Raw genomic sequence first — 18271 nt, 5'->3', positions numbered from 1 at the left:
AGCAAGTAGTTATCAAGTACTTATTAAGTACTTAAGTATATTAAGTTATAGTGCACCTTGGATATATTAAGATTATATATCTTGGTCATTAATTCAGTACTGATATATCAAACTTATAATATATTCTTTCTGAGTACTTTCTAAGTAGTTATAAGGTATTTTAAAGCTATATTTTATAGTGAATTCACCTCTCTCATGCCTCATGATCATTATTCATTATCCTAATATAAGAACTAGCTAAGTAGTTGCCAAGTGCTTTAAAACTAATTACTACTTAGCCTTAGTCTTAACTGTGTCCTCCGCCTCCTTAGTATTCTTAGCTTCTTTAGTCTCTTTAGATCTCTTACTATATCCTGGCTGATGTTCTTCTTCCTCCTCAGCTTTAATACTAAGACTAGAAAGAGTAGACAGTATACTATCTTCATTACTTTCTTCACCTAATTCCTCCTCTGTCTCCTTTTCAGTCTCCTCCATACCTTTATTATTGCATAGAATACGTGGTCTCTGAGCTCGTGATGGAGTAGGCGTAGGAGTAGAATGGGCAGGAGTGGGCATTAGATCTCCATAATTAAAAAGAAGAAAATGAGTACACTAATTGATGTCCTTGCAGTAGTTCTTATACTTCTTGCAGGGGCTGCAGGGAACTTTCTGCCTAAGGTCTGCTACCTGCTGTCTTATGTGCGTGATGTGGACCTAAGTAGTTAGTAACTACTTAGAAAGTAGTTTATAAGTAGTTAGGAAGTACTTACAGAGCTGTCTTTCTTGCGGGGGAGGGGGGGCTTTAAAGGCTATTATGAAGTTGTACTTAGCCCTGTAGTAATAGTGACAGGGGTAGCTGAAGTTGCATCTATACTACTGAATAACCCATTATACTATTCTAAGTAGTTCACAAGTAGTTAGTAAGTACTTATAAATTGATTCAGTCATATAGTATACTTATTGCCTGATCAACATCTGCCTGCTTAGCCCGGCCACCAGTATTTCCTTCTTCGAGTTGGGCCTTTATTGATTCATGTAGACGCAGGTGAGATTGGAGATTGTTTATTAAAGTATATTTTTGCTAAGTAGTTGTCAAGCAGTTCGTAAGCAGTTATTAAGTAGTTATTAAGTAGTTAATAACTACTTACCTATCCCTTGGAGTAATCAGGAACGTGGTAAAAAACCTCCTTATAATAGATGATAATCTTTCCCTCATTGTTCTGTAAGCAGTTAAAAATTAGTTTCTAAGTACTTAGAAGTGATAATACAAGTTCTTACTATCTTATATTCTAGTAACTATAATGCACCCTTCACCACCATCTCCAAGTACTACTTGTATCTCGGCTATTATTATCCTGTCAGCTGTCTATATCCTAAGTAATAATAAGGTAGTTTTTAAGTGATAAATAATTACCTTTTCAGCAATTTGAGCCATGGTTGTGTTGATAGTGGTACAGTGTAAGGTTCGGAAAGAGGTGGTGCGAGATGAAATTTTTTCTGAGGTCGCGCGAGCATCACATGACTTATTCTTGTAATTTACAGATTTACCGCTCGCCGGAGTAAAATTACGAGCTCATCCGACCTGCAACCACTCATATATGCGCTCAAGTCATCCGGTTCATGCAGCTAAGGCTGGTGTTACTGCTAGGCCTCTGGTACCTACCTTAGCTAGGTATCTAGTAGGTACTAGTAGAATCCTCTGCTTACGGCCCTACGAGTAGTGGTAGTAGTACAGATTAAGCGGTAAGGAAAAGATAAGTCACAGGCTATGTACCACAACTCCACAAGCCTACATAGAGTCATAGACATACCTAGACATACACATAATACATTGCATAGTACGTCGATGTACATCCGACCCGGCAGTCTGGGAAGCGGTGTATGGACCAATAGTGACGCCTGACAGACTAGTAGATACGGACTATGGAATAGGCAAAACTCTCCTTGAGTCGTTAGGATCAGTTAGAACTCAGGGATAGTATGGAGGCACTACGCGTCGAATGGGGTCCTTGGATCGGGAGGTTTATCGTGCGAACTAGGTACGGATACGGGGGGTCTGTTCTTCTTTTCACTTGAATCGCTATCAATCAAGGTTCTAGCATTCAGGTACCTGGCCTGTACGGGTTACAACTTACATACGGTGTAGTCCAACTCAACTCTAGTTGAAACTCAATTCGGAGGCTAGGTAGGTAGGTACCTAGTACTCCGTAGATTGATTATTGTCACGGCACTTCTTCGTTCTGTATCTACTATCATCTAGCCCACTGCGCCAGAGTCCCCAGATTAATCAAGTTGCCTTACCTCGGAGAAATGTGGTCTAGATACCTCGCAGAGTACATGTTCGAGTGCGCCTTGCAGTTCATCCTGCAGAGAAGCTAGAACCCCTGACCAGCCTAAACAGCTGGTTGTAAGCAAGCCATTCAGTGTGTAATTGGCTGTGAAGGTTAGTAGTTCTGCAGCCATATAAGTATTATTAGGTATCCTCCCACGGTACCTCAAAATAGCTGCTTGCTGGCCAAGGTACGTCTTGCTCTGGCTGAGAGTATGTACCTATTTAAGGACTAAGGTACATAGGTACCTCGGTAGGTAAGTGTGATTATGTTGGTATTTTGAATGATAATAATACAACCTAGTATATATATGATACCAACTCGCCGTATCACACTCTATACAAATTCACTGAATAGCATGGAAAGATCCACTATCGGAACGGATCCACGCGATACCGTGGACTGATGGGTCTGAGGACCAAAGGAGGCAATGGAAGGGCCAATGTATGACCGGGGATTATTTATTCGAAAGGAAGCAAGTAAGGTAGTACCAAACTAGTAGTAATTATAATTTACAGTTAGTCAGTTACACTTACACTTACAGCACGTGGATAGGCTAACAGAACAGGCCAAGTAACTAACTAGTATCTAATATCTAGTACAGTAGTACCTAGGTCCTACTACGTAGTAGACAGGTAGTTTATCTACCCCGTAGGTACTATGGAGGTGTGGCGCAAAAGTATACGACAGTCACGTGACTCTTCACATACAATTCCTGAATGCTAATTGGCTGTAGGTGTGTGGGTCTGCCGGATACTTTTGCACCACACCTCTGTATTTAGGTAGCAATTGACAATTTAGATCAGGATTCAGCCGTGGAGAGTCTCACGGACGCTAAAGCCCAAAGGAATCAAGAAGGAGCTGAAAGAGCGTAAGACAACTAGACATCCAAAAAGCTTCGGATCCTTCAACCAGAGTGTTGGTACCTGAGCGTCAGAAAAACAGGGCCCCGACCATAGTATGGGTCACGGTCTCACAGAGTATGATAATCGTTACTATTTGCCATATTGAAGGACTTGAAACGTGGGAGAAGTCCAAAATCTTACTTTAGATCGTCTAGTCACGGAGAATTAATTGCCTTAGCCTGGGTTTCAGTCAACCACCGTCCGTCATCCATCATCCATGATCTGAATCCATCACAACTCCCTGTTCCGTCCTAGCCTGCTATTGGCGAATTTGACTTTCCTCAAGTGTGGGAGACTGTGAGACGGTCCGCGTCCCGCCCCGGAAGTCACTTTTGAAGCTGAAGTGGGAAATGGACTGGGAGTGGATATTTACTGGAGAATTGAAATTTTTGCCTTGCCTTTGTTTTATCTTGTTTTCAGGCTTGGTAATTTTGGTGGATCTTTCGGGCTCATCAGCAGATATCAACATACAGTATCAGTATAATCTTTTTTTACCCCTAAGCTTGAGCTGGTCCCATGTAACTTGGTCACTTATCTTTCTTGAGCTACTCCGTACATACAGTGGTCGAGAATAGATACTTTAGATACATACCTAGGTCCCGAGGTAGATAACAGGTGTCAGGAACAGGACTTACAGTTACACTATGTTCTGCTTCGGAGACTAGTACCTGTCAGTAACTTAGTCCCTTGAGATATCCAGGACGTTGGTAACCTAGCTTTTTTCAGAGCGATCATGAGAAGAGAGTATATATTCATGGAGTACAAAGTACTATAGTCACCTTTCTGAGGTGAGAATATCTGATTATCCCTCCTGAAGTGGAACAAACAACTAATAAAAGACGATGAGTATTGTGGATAAATTACCTACCTTCCAGATACTCCGTACCTACCTACCTTTTCTACCTACTATCTACTCCGTACCTAGGTAGAGACCTCAGGTCTCCTCTTATAGTCCATACTCCCTCCGTACAGCCTGGATCGTTGACTTGGCCTTGACTCCACCCGGCGGGTTTACCGCCACTTACCCTGATCCTTTGTTGGTTAGTTTCCTTGCTTTTTCCTGAGGTTTGCCTTTTTTTTTTTTTTTTTTTTAATTTTATTTTTCTTTTGGCCTTTTTTTTCTTCTTGTGCAAGCCCGAAAACCCGGGTGCTGAGTTGGTCTAGTCTAAAGTAAGAATATGTAGAAAAGTATGTTTTTAAGAAGGCTTAGACTACGGAGTACGGAGTAGAAGCTGTACTAATTTTCTTTCTCTCTCTTTTTTCGTTGGTCTCCTTACATACAGGGTTCTCTGTACCTGTTATTGCAACGTCGCTTAATAGGAGGCTACCCAATTAAGTATGTCCATTCTTGTTATGAGGTAAAGACCAACAGCCCTAGATTTAACAGTTTAGTATAGTGCATCCTAAGGTCCGTCGTGTTGGTACTTCAAGGGAGTCGACTTTCAGTTCTGTACATAATATAGCGTATGAGATGTAGAGTTGTGGGTGCTCAGCGCATATGGTTATCCTACTCGCAGCAGTACATGGATTCTGTCCGATTCACATACCCGAAAATAATGCAGGCAGAGTCTCAGATGCTATCCAGTCCCGACTAAGCCGGGATTTTTAGAACAATGGACTGAGGTCTGAGGGCATTGATATTATTTTCCTTGGCTGGGGCTGGGAGTTGGGCTCGTGATACAGGATTGCAAAGGAGTCTAGTCATAACAACTCGATCAGCAGCAGCACAATGACGATCCCTACATGTATGTCCTCGACTACTGTGCACATTGGTGGCATGGTGCTGCATTCGCAGTGACAACGACTACTTTATCTATGTAGTCAATCTGGTCAGTCCAGCAAAAACGTTCTTTTGACATATTTCCAGTCATCTACACAAGGAAGCAGGATCTCTGTATCATCCATGCATCAATCTACAGGGTACCTTGTCTATAGGTCCCTGGCCTATGTGTACAGTTTACGTCGTTAGCCATGAAAGAGCGAGTATCTTGCCCCGAGAACCTGAATAATACATCGATACATGCCATTACAGCAAGGTACCTGAGACTATTGCCTATATCAAGTCGCTGATATTGCCTGGTATGAAACCATATCCAATGAACAGAATGATTCTGATATACCTAACTCCTCATCGACGTTGGTGTCTATACCCTACATCTGACTAGCAGTCTAGTCTAACAGTCGACTGCACCGTACGTATTACGGAGTATAATCCCCCCCCTTCCCCCTCCTTTTCCGACTTCTCTGAACATGTCTCTAACCTGGTGGTGGACAACATTTCTCTTCCATCCAGAGTTATCCGCTGTTCATCGTCCAGGAACCGCTCTCTTTTTTTATTTTAATTTTGTTTTTCATTTTTTATTCAAATTTTATTCAAACTTTATATTTTATTTTATTTTATTTTTTATTTTTTATTTTTTTTTGGACCTTGGTTTCCCTTGTGCACCAGTGACCTCTCTCGTCTCCTCTTGATCGGTATTTTAGTATTTTATTTTAATTTATAATTTTTCTTTTTTCGTTTTTTTTTTCTCTCATTTATATATATATATATATTTTTTATTTTTTCTCAGAAGTTCAGATCACTGGCGCGCTGACCGAAGTTCAGTTCGGGGCCCTTCCAACCGCCCCGCCTTCGCGCCCGTGGGCCACGGGTAGGGAGACAGCGGTTGCACAACCTTAAAGCCTTGGTGCTCTGCCTCTGCTCTTGTTGCTGTTTTCACTTTTCAATCTTTTGGATTTTTGTGGAATTTTTTTATTTTTGACTTTTGATCTTTTGTTGTTTTATTTTATTTTATTTTTATTTTCACAAATTACTTTTTATTTTTATTTTTTGTTTCTCACTTTGATATTTCTCATCAGACCTTCCTTTTATCTTCCCTGGTAGTTGAGATTTCTTATTACTCTTACTGTACTACGTACTCCGTCCCTCTCTCTCTCTCTCTCTTTCTCTCTCTTATTTTATTTGATTTGACTTCTGTATTAATATTAAAAACCCAACAACAAAAAAGAGAGTATTAAAAAAAATAGAGACAAGGAAAACAGACGAAAAAAAAAAAAAAGAAAACTCCCCTCGCTTCCGTCGTTTCTTCTTCTTGTATTAATTACCCGCCCCTCGCTCCATCTCCATAGGTTCCTCCTCAATCATATTCAATTATTATTACCTTTGATTCATGGTTGAGTTTGGCCCACTAAACTCACCAGGCACAGCTGTTGTTCGCTCGACGCTTAACACTATTACACCCACAGGACTCCCCTACACTGATTGACCACGGTGAACTCCCTCTGCTGCATGATTGCGTCGTGACCTGCTCTTGTGCGCTTTCTCCAGAGACTTGGGTCTTCTGTGGGGAGGTAGCCGCGGCGCTTCAAGGTCTGTTCTGTTCTGACAGTCTGTGTGCGTGACTTTCGCCTCCCGCTCATTCATCATCTCGCTCATCGAAGTACGGCTGACGGATCGGATCGCTTGTCTTTTTGATTTTCTTGTCGCCGTGTTGGTTCAGCTGCGAACTACTAAAAAAGCTCCTGTCTTTCTTGTTATATGGATTGTTCTTCTCCCCGTGTGTGGTACTTCCTGTCATTTGTTCCATGTGTTTCTTCGCCGTGGGTGCGATTCGTGACCTCTTCCTTCTTCTCCATCTGTCTATGCTAGTATTTCTACAGCCGCTGCGCTCAGCCTTGTCCTGTTCCCCATGTTGGATGCGCACCGTGATAGTTCCGCCATACTATCTTCTATCCACCTATCTCACCGCTACTGATCCCTTCAACCGGTTAACCTCGTGTGTCCGCTACCCCGTCCTCTTTCAGCCTCCGTTCTTCGCTTCCTTCCTGTCGTCTTTCCTCGATTGCAATTGTCCCTCCTTGACCCGATGTTCCTCAACGGGCAGGGTGGACAGCGACCTCCGACGGTGGCCACCCCGCCACTCAACATTCGCACTTCCATGTCGACAGATTCTAGTGGTCTAGGTCGTTCAAGGAACAACTCCGATGCTATGGATATCTATGCAATCACGGACAGGAGTCATGCAGAGCGAGATCCGGCTGCTGGCCGATGGCACGGCAATGGGTCCCCCAGCATCAATGCTACGAGTAGCAAGTACTTCTCCCCCTCTCCCTCTTGCCTTGCACCCTCGTACTACCCTTTCCCTTGGATTGTTTCAAAGCTGTCGCATGACTTTCCTTTATTATTTATCTCATTTATTCCTTTTTCTTTTTTTTTGTTACCATTGGGTGACTAATGTACAACCTCCCTTTTTCCTTTCTCCCTCCTTAGGAATCCTGACAGATACCCATGTTATCAGGAGAACGGACGAACCTACCATGGATACCGCAAAGGAATCTATATGCTGCCGTGCGATGAACAGGAGCAGGACCGCCTGGACATTTTCCATAAACTCTTCACCGTGGCGAGGGTCTCTGACGGCTTGATTTACGCCCCGCACCCGAGCAACGGTCGATTCCTGGACCTGGGTTGCGGAACGGGAATCTGGGCGATCGACGTCGCCAACAAGTATCCAGACGCATTCGTCCTTGGGGTCGACTTGGCTCCCATCCAACCTCCCAATCACCCGAAGAATTGCGACTTCTACGCACCATTCGACTTTGAAAGCCTTTGGGAGATGGGGGAGGACTCGTGGGACCTGATTCACATGCAGATGGGCTCTGGGAGCGTGGCAAGCTGGCCGAACCTCTATCGAAGGGTCTTCGCTCATCTTCGTCCTGGTGCCTGGTTCGAACAGGTGGAAATCGACTTTGAGCCCCGCTGTGATGATCGCTCTTTGGATGGCTTGGCTATCCGTCAATGGTACCAGTTACTGAAACAAGCCACCGAGGAAAGAATGCGGCCTGTCGCTCACAGCTCGCGCGAGACGATTCGAAATTTGCAGGAAGCTGGCTTCACTGAGATCGACCATCAGATGGTTGGGCTCCCTCTCAATCCTTGGCATCAGGATGAGCACGAAAGAAAGGTAGCTCGATGGTACAATCTGGCGATTTCGGAGAGCATTGAGACGATGAGTTTGGCCGCCTTTAGCCGCGTGTTTGGTTGGCCCATTGACCGGATACAACGGATCTCCGCTGATGTCAAGTCAGAAGCCTTTAACAAAGAGATCCATACTTACAATATCTTGCATATATACCAGGCACGCAAACCGCTGGCCAATTGACGAGACTCGCCCTTTCGACCATTGTACCTCGCGGCGCAGCCATTACAGCGTGTCGAAGATACTTTCAATTCCTGCTGAAATCCTGAAGCGACCGACGAATGCGAGCGATGTTTCTCGTCCCTTCTTCTTCTTCTTCTCCATTTTCCTTTACCGATTGTGCCCAGAGGCACCTATACGATCTATTTTGGCAGATGTCCTACGGGTCTACATCGACTAGGAAGTCGGTTGCGCATCATAGGGACACCTATCCTTTCTGACCTTTATCGGATTCAACCTTATACGAGAATATTATAGGGGAAGCCTAGCCCTTTTCCTTTCACGACCAGCAGGCAGATTATCCCGCCCAGGAGAGGGGTTTTAAACTCCCGAAAAGCCGACAAACAGCACGTATCTTCGAATTCATCAATATGTTGCTACCGGCTGCAGGTCCATTTGCAGGGTACCAATGATGAATTTGGCCTGGATCTCTTGGTGATATAGCGGAAACATGAACCCACGAGTGTCAAAACGCATGATAATGACCACGCCTATACTTTCAAGGCGGACAGACCAGGGGCGAACCGGAATTAGCGCGGGGAGTTTGGTGATTTACTTTGTTTTTATTATACTTTGAACAGATGGAGCCGAGGGTTGCATTGCACTCCATAGCATGTCTCTGGGCGTTTTGGAGAGATGGTCTTGGTCTTCCCTTTGCTTGCTTGTGGCTTTTATACCCCAGATGAACCATGCCTCAATTGTCTTGGACGGCGTCATATTCCTCTTTGCTCTTGATGATACTTGGGTCGTTCGACGTTCACATATTTTTGGAGAAAAGAAAGAGAGAAAAAGAAAACAAAGAAAGACAAATATGACTATAATCAGGTGATGAATAACGCACAAGCATTTTATTTTGCTTTGCGCGCGAGTAACCTCCCTTTAATTAAATACCGTTGGATTGGATATCATATCATACATGAATTTGGGGACTTTTTTTTTTTTCTCTCTCTTTCATTCTTCAATCATAACTCTTGCGCAATCAGACCCTGTTGTGAGAGAAATTGTGGTATACCCGGGCTCTTTCCCGTGTTAGTATCCAATGTATCACCGAACGCCATGCCATGCTTTCATTGCAAAGTTACAATCTCCCCAAAATTGTTGCTAAATGTGGAGACCCCGCGAGAAACGGCATTTACTTGCGCCGTCCCCGCTGGCCGCGGCCCGTGCCTGTTTTCCCAGTCGCAGTCTCCTTCTCGCCGTCGCCGTCGGGATTCATCCACTCGCGACCTGCGCCGGGGCTTCGACGACGCATGGTTCCCGGGCCCACGGCCACGATGTCTTCTTCGCTTTCGCTGTCCGAGATATCCAACAGCACAGGCATGCGGAAGGCCTCCGTCTCGCCGTCTGCGCCGCTCTTGAGCGGTTCAATGGTGAGCACGTCGGGGACCTCGTCTTCCTGGTCGAGGCGGCGCTGGTGGATCTCCTCCGCCGGGTGAATGTCGAATTCGTCTTCGCGCTCCATGTACTCGACGTTCTCCTCGACTTCGCCGAAGTCCGGCGCGAGCGCCGACCATTTTTGCGGCGTGACGATGGACCAGGTGTAGATGCAGCCGGACTCGAGACCGCAGGCGACCACCATCGGCCGTGACGGGTGCCATTCCACGACGCCGAGCTCCTCGCGCGGTCCCTCGAGGATCTTCACGAGGGAGCCGTGGCTTCGTTCCCAGACGTAGATGTCTGGGTTCATGAAGGTGGAGGCGGTGACGAATTCGCCCGTGGAGGAGAAGGTAACGTGATTCCAGCTGAGGCGGTTCACCACGTCTTGGAATTTGTGTTCCACCTGTAATTTGATGTTGGCGGGCTCGAGCTCGCTCCCCAGCTGCGAGAGATCGGGCATGATGATGGTGCGGATTACGCGGTCGGAGCTGTTGATTAGTAGATCGCGGCCGTTGCTTGCGAGCCGCAGCAAGATGACCACACCATTGCAGAGCCGGGTGGAATGGATGGTGGTGCAACTCTGGGTCTCAATGATGTTGATCCAGCCTTTGGATGTCCCGGCGATGATGTGATTTCCAAACGCCGAAAAAATCGTCACGCATGTTGAGTGTTTCGCATCCTGCGCGGCTTGTTTTGCAGCGACGGCCGGATCGACTTCTTCAGACGCGGAGGGTGGAGGACGGAATGGAGCGGAGGGGAGGATGCGTTTGATCGATTTGGGAGATGAGACGTCAACGAGGACGGGTTGGTCTTCGAAAAGTGAAGCGACGAATAGTAAACTGATCAATCAAAGTCAGACAGATCTCTTCGGCCCGTGTATGTCTGAAGAGGAGCAAGACCCACTGATTGAAAGGATGTAGTTCCGCAATATACACAGGGGCCTCGAATCGAACGGTGCGCACTCGGGAACCATCTTTCAAGTCCCACAGAATACATTTCCAATCTTGCGAGGAGCTGAGGAGATACCGACCATCTCTAGACCAGCTGTACTTCCAGTCAGCCTTGCCTTTTTGATCAGCCCCCGCAGCCGGACGCCCAAGCAATGATCCCACCTGAGAGATTGAATCTGTCTCGTATGCCCCCGTAACTTCCGCGCAACTCCATTTGTTTCTATATCAAAGATCACCACGGTGCCGTCCACCTAGAGCACAACGTCAATACGGATATAGATTGGCGATAGTTCGGTGCGCGCGGGGACTAACTCGGCCGGAAGCAAGGTAATCGCCTTTGCGATTGAAGCGCAAACATGTCGCATGTCCGCTCCCTGTCTAATATGAGTCATGAGTGACAGACAGAGTGAAGGAAAGACCCCACATACTCAGTTTCTCCGTCAAGGTATCCGGGTAGTCCTGAGCGAGGACAAAGGGATCAACCAGCGACAAATTCATTGTGTTTCATTCGATGGGTGGCAGGTTTGAGGGTGAGAGTGGCGCGAGATGTGGAGAGTAGTATAGTGAAGGGGTTATAAAATCCCAGCCTGATGAGAGGCCAGGAAAGATAGCCGTGAAGAATTCATCCAGCACCTCTGGTGGCTAGAAAGTCCGCAATCAAGTTTCACCTGGTTGGTATATAGGCCGATAGCAGGTGAATGTGATCACTTCTTCTTGACTGGAGGATTTAATACGAGACGGGGCAGTTGCCGGGCGGTCAGCAGCTGTTTAAAAGTCAGCATCAAAAGTCTGTTTCCCTCCATCATCCAAAGCATTCTATTGGGGAGCTCGGAATCTCCTTCTATCGCATTCCAAGTTCAGGGAGTTAGCGCTGCCGCCCTTTAGCGAGCGCCGGCGCGGCTCAAGAAAACTCGTGCCCCATCCGCCAACTGAGGTGACATCCCATCTCCCTTTCATCATCTCAACACGCTGCTCGCCCATCCTTCAACCACCCTCCCCGAGATCATCGCGTTCGCATCGCGATATCTACCTGTCTCTTCTGGACGACTGAATCCGCTATTATCGATCGAGATACCTTTTTTTCCCGCCCGCTCTCCCCGAGTTTCGTGAAGTCCGGGGAAAAATCCAGGTCGCAGGCGCCCTCGTGGCAAGGGCTGCCAAAGGCCTCAGCCGGCCAGCTGCTTGCAGATTCTTTTATCGTCGCTCGCGTTACGATCGAATCTTTTACGCATCTAGCATCGCTTTGAATCGCTCCAACGACTTGACAGCTCTCCGTTTCGTTGATCGGCAAGCAGCTTCGTTTTCGAGTCCCATATCAACCCGATCACCGCCACCATGTCGAATGTTTATTTTCCATACTCCAAGGCGCCCTTGCGCACAGTCAAGGAGATCCAGTTTGGGCTCTTCTCTCCCGAGGAGATTAAGCGGATGAGTGTGGTGCATGTGGAATATCCAGAGACGATGGTTCGTACTACGTGGCTTCCGTTGTTGACTAAAGCCAGTGGGCGTGGGTTTGCTGACACTGTTTGAAATCATGATTAGGACGAACAAAGGATGCGACCGCGGACTAAGGGTTTAAACGATCCTCGCTTGGGTACGATCGATCGCCAGTGGAACTGCGAGACTTGCGAGGAAGGTCAGAAGGAATGCCCTGGGCATTTTGGACATATCGAGCTCGCGACTCCAGTCTTTCACATTGGTATGTCCCATGTTTTAGGATTCGTTTGTGAGAAGTCAAACCGGCTAATCATTTCATTTCTTCAGGTTTTTTGACAAAAGTCAAGAAACTCCTCGAGACTGTCTGCCACAACTGTGGCAAGATCAAAGCCGATACGGTTAGTCATCCCTGATGGGATGGCAAATCCTACATGGCCTGTGATGCTGACAATAGAACCAGTCCGATTCCAAGTTCTTAGAAGCCTTGCGCATGAGAGACCCCAAGCGACGTTTCGATCACATCTGGAGACTCTCCAAGGATGTGCTGATTTGCGAAGCGGATCCCCCAGCGGACGAAGACGAGCCCTTCTCCAAAGAAAGTTCCAAGCCCGTGCGCCGGCATGGTGGGTGCGGTAACGCCCAGCCAACGATTCGAAAAGAAGGTATCACTCTGGTCGGAACATGGAAGCCCAACAAGAGCATGATGGACGAGGATGATATGCAGCAGCCAGAGAAGAAGGTTATCACTCCCTTGATGGCTCTGAATGTCTTCCGCACCATTTCCCAGGAGGACGTCCGCATTATGGGTTTGAGTAATGACTATGCTCGACCTGAGTGGATGATCATCACTGTCTTGCCTGTGCCCCCTCCCCCTGTCCGTCCCAGTGTTCTTGTCGGTGGCAGCACAAGTGGCCAGCGCGGTGAGGATGACTTGACCTACAAGCTGGCTGAAATCATCCGAGCAAACCAGAATGTGCAGCGCTGTGAACAGGAAGGCGCACCAGAACACGTTGTGCGCGAGTTCGAATCACTTCTGCAGTATCACGTCGCCACATACATGGATAACGATATCGCTGGTCAGCCAAAGGCCATGCAAAAGTCAAACAGACCGGTCAAGGCTATCAGAAGTCGTCTCAAGGGTAAGGAAGGTCGTCTGAGACAGAACTTGATGGGCAAGCGTGTCGATTTCTCGGCCCGTACCGTCATCACTGGTGATCCTAACCTGTCACTTGATGAGGTCGGTGTGCCAAGGAGTATCGCCAGGACATTGACCTACCCGGAGGTCGTCACTCCTTACAACATCGAGAAACTCCAGCAGCTCGTTGCCAACGGTCCCAATGAACATCCAGGAGCAAGATATATCGTTCGAGACAATGGAGAGCGTATCGATTTGCGCCACGCCCGGAGAGCTGGAGGTCAACAACTGCTGTATGGCTGGAAGGTCGAGCGGCATCTCATGGATGGCGATGTTATTCTGTTCAATCGTCAGCCCTCTCTCCACAAGGAATCAATGATGGCTCACCGTGTCCGTGTCATGCCTTATTCGACGTTCCGAATGAACTTGTCCGTCACGACTCCTTACAACGCCGATTTCGATGGTGACGAAATGAACTTGCACGTCCCCCAGAGTGAGGAATCTCGTGCGGAACTGAGCCAATTGGCTTTGGTCCCCATGAACATTGTGTCACCCCAGCGTAACGGTCCGCTCATGGGTATTGTACAAGACACTCTTTGCGGTATCTATAAGATCTGTCGTCGTGATATATTCCTCACCAAGGAACAGGTGATGAACATCATGCTATGGGTTCCCGATTGGGATGGTGTCATTCCTCCCCCGGCTATCCTCAAGCCTCGACCCAGATGGACCGGAAAACAGATGATCAGCATGGCGCTTCCGTCGGGTCTCAACTTGCTGCGTGTGGAGAAGGATAACTCTTCCCTGGCGGAGAAGTTCTCTCCTTTAACGGACGGCGGTGTCCTCATCCACGGCGGACAGTTGATGTATGGAATGCTGTCCAAGAAGACTGTTGGTGCTAGTGGTGGTGGTGTCATCCACACGATCTTTAACGAGTATGGACCGGAGACTGCAGTGGCTTTCTTCAATGGAGCTCAAACCATTGTTAACTATTGGTTGCTCCATAATGGATTCAGCATTGGTATCGGTGATACCATTCCGGACGCAGTCACAATCCAACGGATTGAGAACTGTGTGCGTGAGCGGAAGCAAGAAGTTGAGGCTATCACAGCAAGTGCTACGGAGAATACCCTGGAGCCCTTACCTGGTATGAACGTGCGAGAGACTTTCGAAAGCAAGGTCTCGCGCGCTCTGAACAACGCTCGTGATGAGGCAGGTAGTGAGACCGAAAAGAGCTTGAAGGACCTCAACAACGCCATTCAAATGGCTCGTTCTGGATCCAAGGGTTCGACGATCAATATTTCTCAGATGACTGCGGTCGTTGGACAGCAGTCCGTTGAGGGTAAGCGTATTCCGTTCGGATTTAAGTACCGTACCCTGCCGCACTTTACGAAGGATGATTACTCTCCTGAATCTCGTGGCTTCGTTGAGAACTCCTACCTGCGTGGTTTGACACCCACCGAATTTTTCTTCCATGCCATGGCGGGTCGCGAAGGTTTGATTGACACTGCTGTCAAGACTGCCGAGACTGGTTACATTCAGCGAAAGCTAGTCAAGGCGTTGGAAGAGGTGATGGTCAAGTACGATGGCACTGTGCGAAACTCCCTGGGTGATGTTATTCAATTCATCTACGGAGAAGACGGTTTGGATGGTGGCCACATCGAGAACCAGCGGGTTGACATCATCAAGTGTTCCGATGAGAAGCTCAGAGAGCGGTTCCGTGTTGACCTCATGGACCCCGAGAGGAGCCTGGGACCTGAAGTCTTGGAACAAGCTAATGAGATTGCGGGTGATGTGGAAGTTCAGAGATATCTTGACGAGGAATGGGAACAGTTGCTCAAGGATCGGGCCTTCCTTCGCAGTGTCGTGAAGGAAGACGATGAAATGATGCAACTTCCGATCAACGTACAGCGAATTCTTGAAACTGCCAGGAGCACATTCAGGATCCGTGAGGGAGCTATCAGTGATTTGCACCCTGCTGAAGTTGTCCCTCAGGTTCAATCTCTGCTTGACCGCTTGCTCGTTGTGCGTGGTGACGATCCTATCTCGCACGAGGCCCAGGAGAATGCTACCTTGTTGTTCAAGGCTCAGCTTCGCAGCCGTCTCGCATTCCGTAGACTAGTCACTGAGTATTCGATGAATAAGCTGGCGTTCCAGCACGTTCTTGGTGCCATTGAGAGCAGATTTGCTAAGGCTGCTGCCAGCCCCGGCGAAATGGTTGGTGTCCTCGCTGCTCAGTCTATTGGTGAGCCTGCTACGCAGATGACCCTGAACACTTTCCACTTCGCTGGTGTTTCGTCGAAGAACGTCACTCTTGGTGTTCCTCGTCTGAAGGAAATTCTCAATGTTGCGACCAACATCAAGACACCTTCTATGACTGTCTACCAGATGCCTTCTAAGTGCCACGACAAGGAATCTGCCAAGCAGTTGCGAAGTGCTGTCGAGCATACGAGTCTGAGATCGGTCACTGAAGCGACCGAGATTTACTATGATCCGGACATTCAAACTACTGTCATCGAGAACGATCGGGATATGGTCGAGTCTTACTTCATCATTCCTGAGGATGTCACTGACGCCTCTTCTCGTCAATCTAAGTGGCTGCTTCGTATCATTCTCAGTCGACCAAAGCTTCTCGACAAGGGTCTTACGGTACAGGATGTCGCTGCTCGTATCAAGCAGGCGTACCCCAAGGATATTGCTGTCATCTTCAGTGATAACAACGCTGATGAGCAGGTCATCCGTATCCGTCAAATTCAAGACTACAAGGAAGACGAAGAACATGATGATGACATCGAGTACGATGTTACTCTCAAGAAGTTGGAGCAGCATCTTCTTGATACTCTTACTCTTCGTGGTGTTCAGGGCGTCGAACGTGCGTTCATCAACGAGAAGAGTAAGGTCCGGGTCCTCGAAGATGGTTCCTTGTTCGCCAGCAAGACCGATCCACTCTGCAAGGAATGGGTTCTGGAAACAAGTGGCTCCTCGCTCGGAGAGGTTTTGGCCGTTCCTGGAGTTGACGCTTCCCGTACATACTCGAATCAGTTCATTGAGGTGTTTGAAGTCTTCGGTATCGAGGCTGCTCGTACAGCTGTCCTTCGTGAGTTGACTCAGGTGCTTGCTTTTGACGGTTCTTATGTCAACCATCGCCATTTGGCCCTTCTGGTCGATGTCATGACCGTGCGAGGATACCTCACACCAGTCACTCGTCACGGTATCAACCGTGCCGACAATGGTGCTCTGATGAGGTGTTCGTTCGAAGAAACCGTGGAGATTCTGCTGGAAGCTGCGGCCTTCGGAGAGCTTGATGACTGCCGTGGTGTGTCTGAAAATCTGATTCTGGGTCAGATGGCGCCAGCGGGGACAGGAGAGTTCGATCTCTACCTTGACCAGACCCTCCTCAACACAGTTGTGTCGAACAATGCCAGATTCGGTGTCATGGGAGCTATTGGGGCCAAGGATGCGATCATCTCCGATGGTGCTGCTACGCAATACGACACTGGTTCGCCGATGCAGGAAAGTGCATACATTGGTACGCCAGACCCAGATTCGGCGTTCTCGCCCATCGGGCAGGCAGGTGCGGAAACTCCTGGTGGCTTCACCGAATATCAACCTACTGGTGGATTTGGCGGTGGATTCAGCCCTGCGGCTACAAGCCCAGCAGGCTACTCGCCTACCAGTCCATTCTCCGCCAACCCAACGTCTCCTGGTTATTCGCCTACGACGAGCTATTCCCCCATAGCTCCGGGTATTACCAGTCCTCGCTTCAACACGTCTCCAGGGTTCATGACGTCTCCAGGGTTCTCTCCAGTCAGTCCGTCGTTTGCCCCGACGTCGCCTGCTTACTCGCCTACGTCGCCGGCTTATGGGCAAGCATCGCCGACTTCACCGTCCTACTCTCCCACTTCGCCCGGCTTCTCGCCAACGTCGCCCAATTATAGCCCTACGTCACCCAGCTTCAGTCCGGCATCTCCTGCGTTCAGCCCGACATCGCCAAGCTACAGTCCCACCAGTCCTGCTATTGGTGGCGCTGGCCGACATCTATCCCCCACTTCACCTACCTCTCCCAAATACACTCCTACTTCACCTGGCTGGTCTCCTACGAGCCCGCAGACGTACTCTCCAACGTCACCTAACTTTGCTGGATCGCCGACGTCTCCTGGAGGCCCAACATCTCCTGGATACAGTCCCACTTCTCCGGCCTTCAGCCCATCGTATGTTCCTCCTCCCCCCTGCCTGATTGATGATTGTACGTCTGGCTAACACACTTTCCAGGTCTCCACGCCAGTGAAGCTAGTACTTGCCTTGACAACTTCTTTATGGCTTCCGTTCTATCATTGTACCATCATCCATTCTACCGGACAATCCATAAAAAAGAAAACATTTTCCATCTTATGTTGCGGACTTGGTTGGTTATCTCATCGTCAATCTGGGCGTCTACAGCCTTTTCGAATGTATGCCTTTTTTTCTCCCTCTCACGTTTCAGCCTGAATGCCTTTTGTCGTTTCACGTCTTCATTAATCTGAGCTGCCCGCTGAAATTGCGACTCATTCTTGTGGGATGGCAACGCATGTTCTTTCTTCTTTCGCCCCTTTCTTTGTCCCTCTTCATCCATCACTTTGAAATACCAATGGCTCTAGATTTGAAATGAATTGTGAATCATCGCTTCGAGTTTGGCGAATGCTTTTGGTGCTTCGAGGACGTTGTTAATGAGTGTATTACTGCCACTTCTTGTTCATTTCATGTACGCAACCTAACATAAAACGGATTTAAGACGAAATGGATCAGTAAAGAATTCAAGGAGTTTGGTAAACCATAGAAATCCCCAGCGTAATTCGTGTCCATTGCTCCTCTATCATATCAGCAATGTGGAAGTCGAACACTTCGGCAAAATGAAGCTCCGCAACGCCAGGTGGCCCGTTTCCCGCGTGAGCTTATAATAAAGAGGATCCAGCTTCCCCCC

The 18271-nt window shown here is 47.9% G+C and overlaps 3 protein-coding genes across 3 annotated transcripts, besides 7 other annotated features; 2 read left to right on the top strand and 1 right to left on the bottom strand.

Moving 5' to 3' along the window:
• Window positions 1-23: part of a microsatellite that runs on past the window's edge.
• Window positions 1-34: part of a microsatellite that runs on past the window's edge.
• A 1050-nt stretch (window positions 35-1084) lies between these two features.
• Window positions 1085-1115: a microsatellite.
• Window positions 1116-5597: 4482 nt separating this feature from the next.
• Window positions 5598-5637: a microsatellite.
• Window positions 5611-5634: a microsatellite.
• Window positions 5638-5963: 326 nt separating the features above from the next.
• Window positions 5964-6045: a microsatellite.
• A 92-nt stretch (window positions 6046-6137) lies between these two features.
• Window positions 6138-6168: a microsatellite.
• A 912-nt stretch (window positions 6169-7080) lies between these two features.
• On the top strand, window positions 7081-8376 carry ACLA_020740 (class I SAM-dependent methyltransferase; the record flags this gene model as incomplete). The annotated part of the gene is made up of 2 exons (XM_001268792.1): window positions 7081-7307; window positions 7485-8376. 2 exons carry the CDS (start codon window positions 7081-7083, stop codon window positions 8374-8376), a joined length of 1119 nt encoding a protein of 372 aa, XP_001268793.1.
• A 1168-nt stretch (window positions 8377-9544) lies between these two features.
• ACLA_020730 (Set1-mediated histone H3-K4 methylation subunit Swd1) lies at window positions 9545-11237 on the bottom strand (the record flags this gene model as incomplete). The annotated part of the gene is made up of 5 exons (XM_001268791.1): window positions 9545-10628; window positions 10693-10833; window positions 10902-10990; window positions 11052-11113; window positions 11168-11237. 5 exons carry the CDS (start codon window positions 11235-11237, stop codon window positions 9545-9547), a joined length of 1446 nt encoding a protein of 481 aa, XP_001268792.1.
• Window positions 11238-12074: 837 nt separating this feature from the next.
• On the top strand, window positions 12075-17571 carry ACLA_020720 (DNA-directed RNA polymerase II subunit RPB1; the record flags this gene model as incomplete). Its single annotated transcript, XM_001268790.1, has 4 exons — window positions 12075-12203; window positions 12282-12438; window positions 12504-12574; window positions 12631-17571. The coding sequence occupies 4 exons, from the start codon at window positions 12075-12077 to the stop codon at window positions 17569-17571; spliced, it is 5298 nt and encodes a 1765-aa protein (XP_001268791.1).
• Window positions 17572-18271: the final 700 nt, after the last annotated feature.

This window comes from Aspergillus clavatus, genomic scaffold, assembly GCF_000002715.2.
Source record: "Aspergillus clavatus NRRL 1 1099423829805 genomic scaffold, whole genome shotgun sequence".
Lineage (NCBI taxonomy): Eukaryota > Fungi > Ascomycota > Eurotiomycetes > Eurotiales > Aspergillaceae > Aspergillus > Aspergillus clavatus.
The sequence above is the reverse complement of the archived record's forward strand: the minus strand, read 5'-3'. Positions and strand labels throughout refer to the sequence as shown.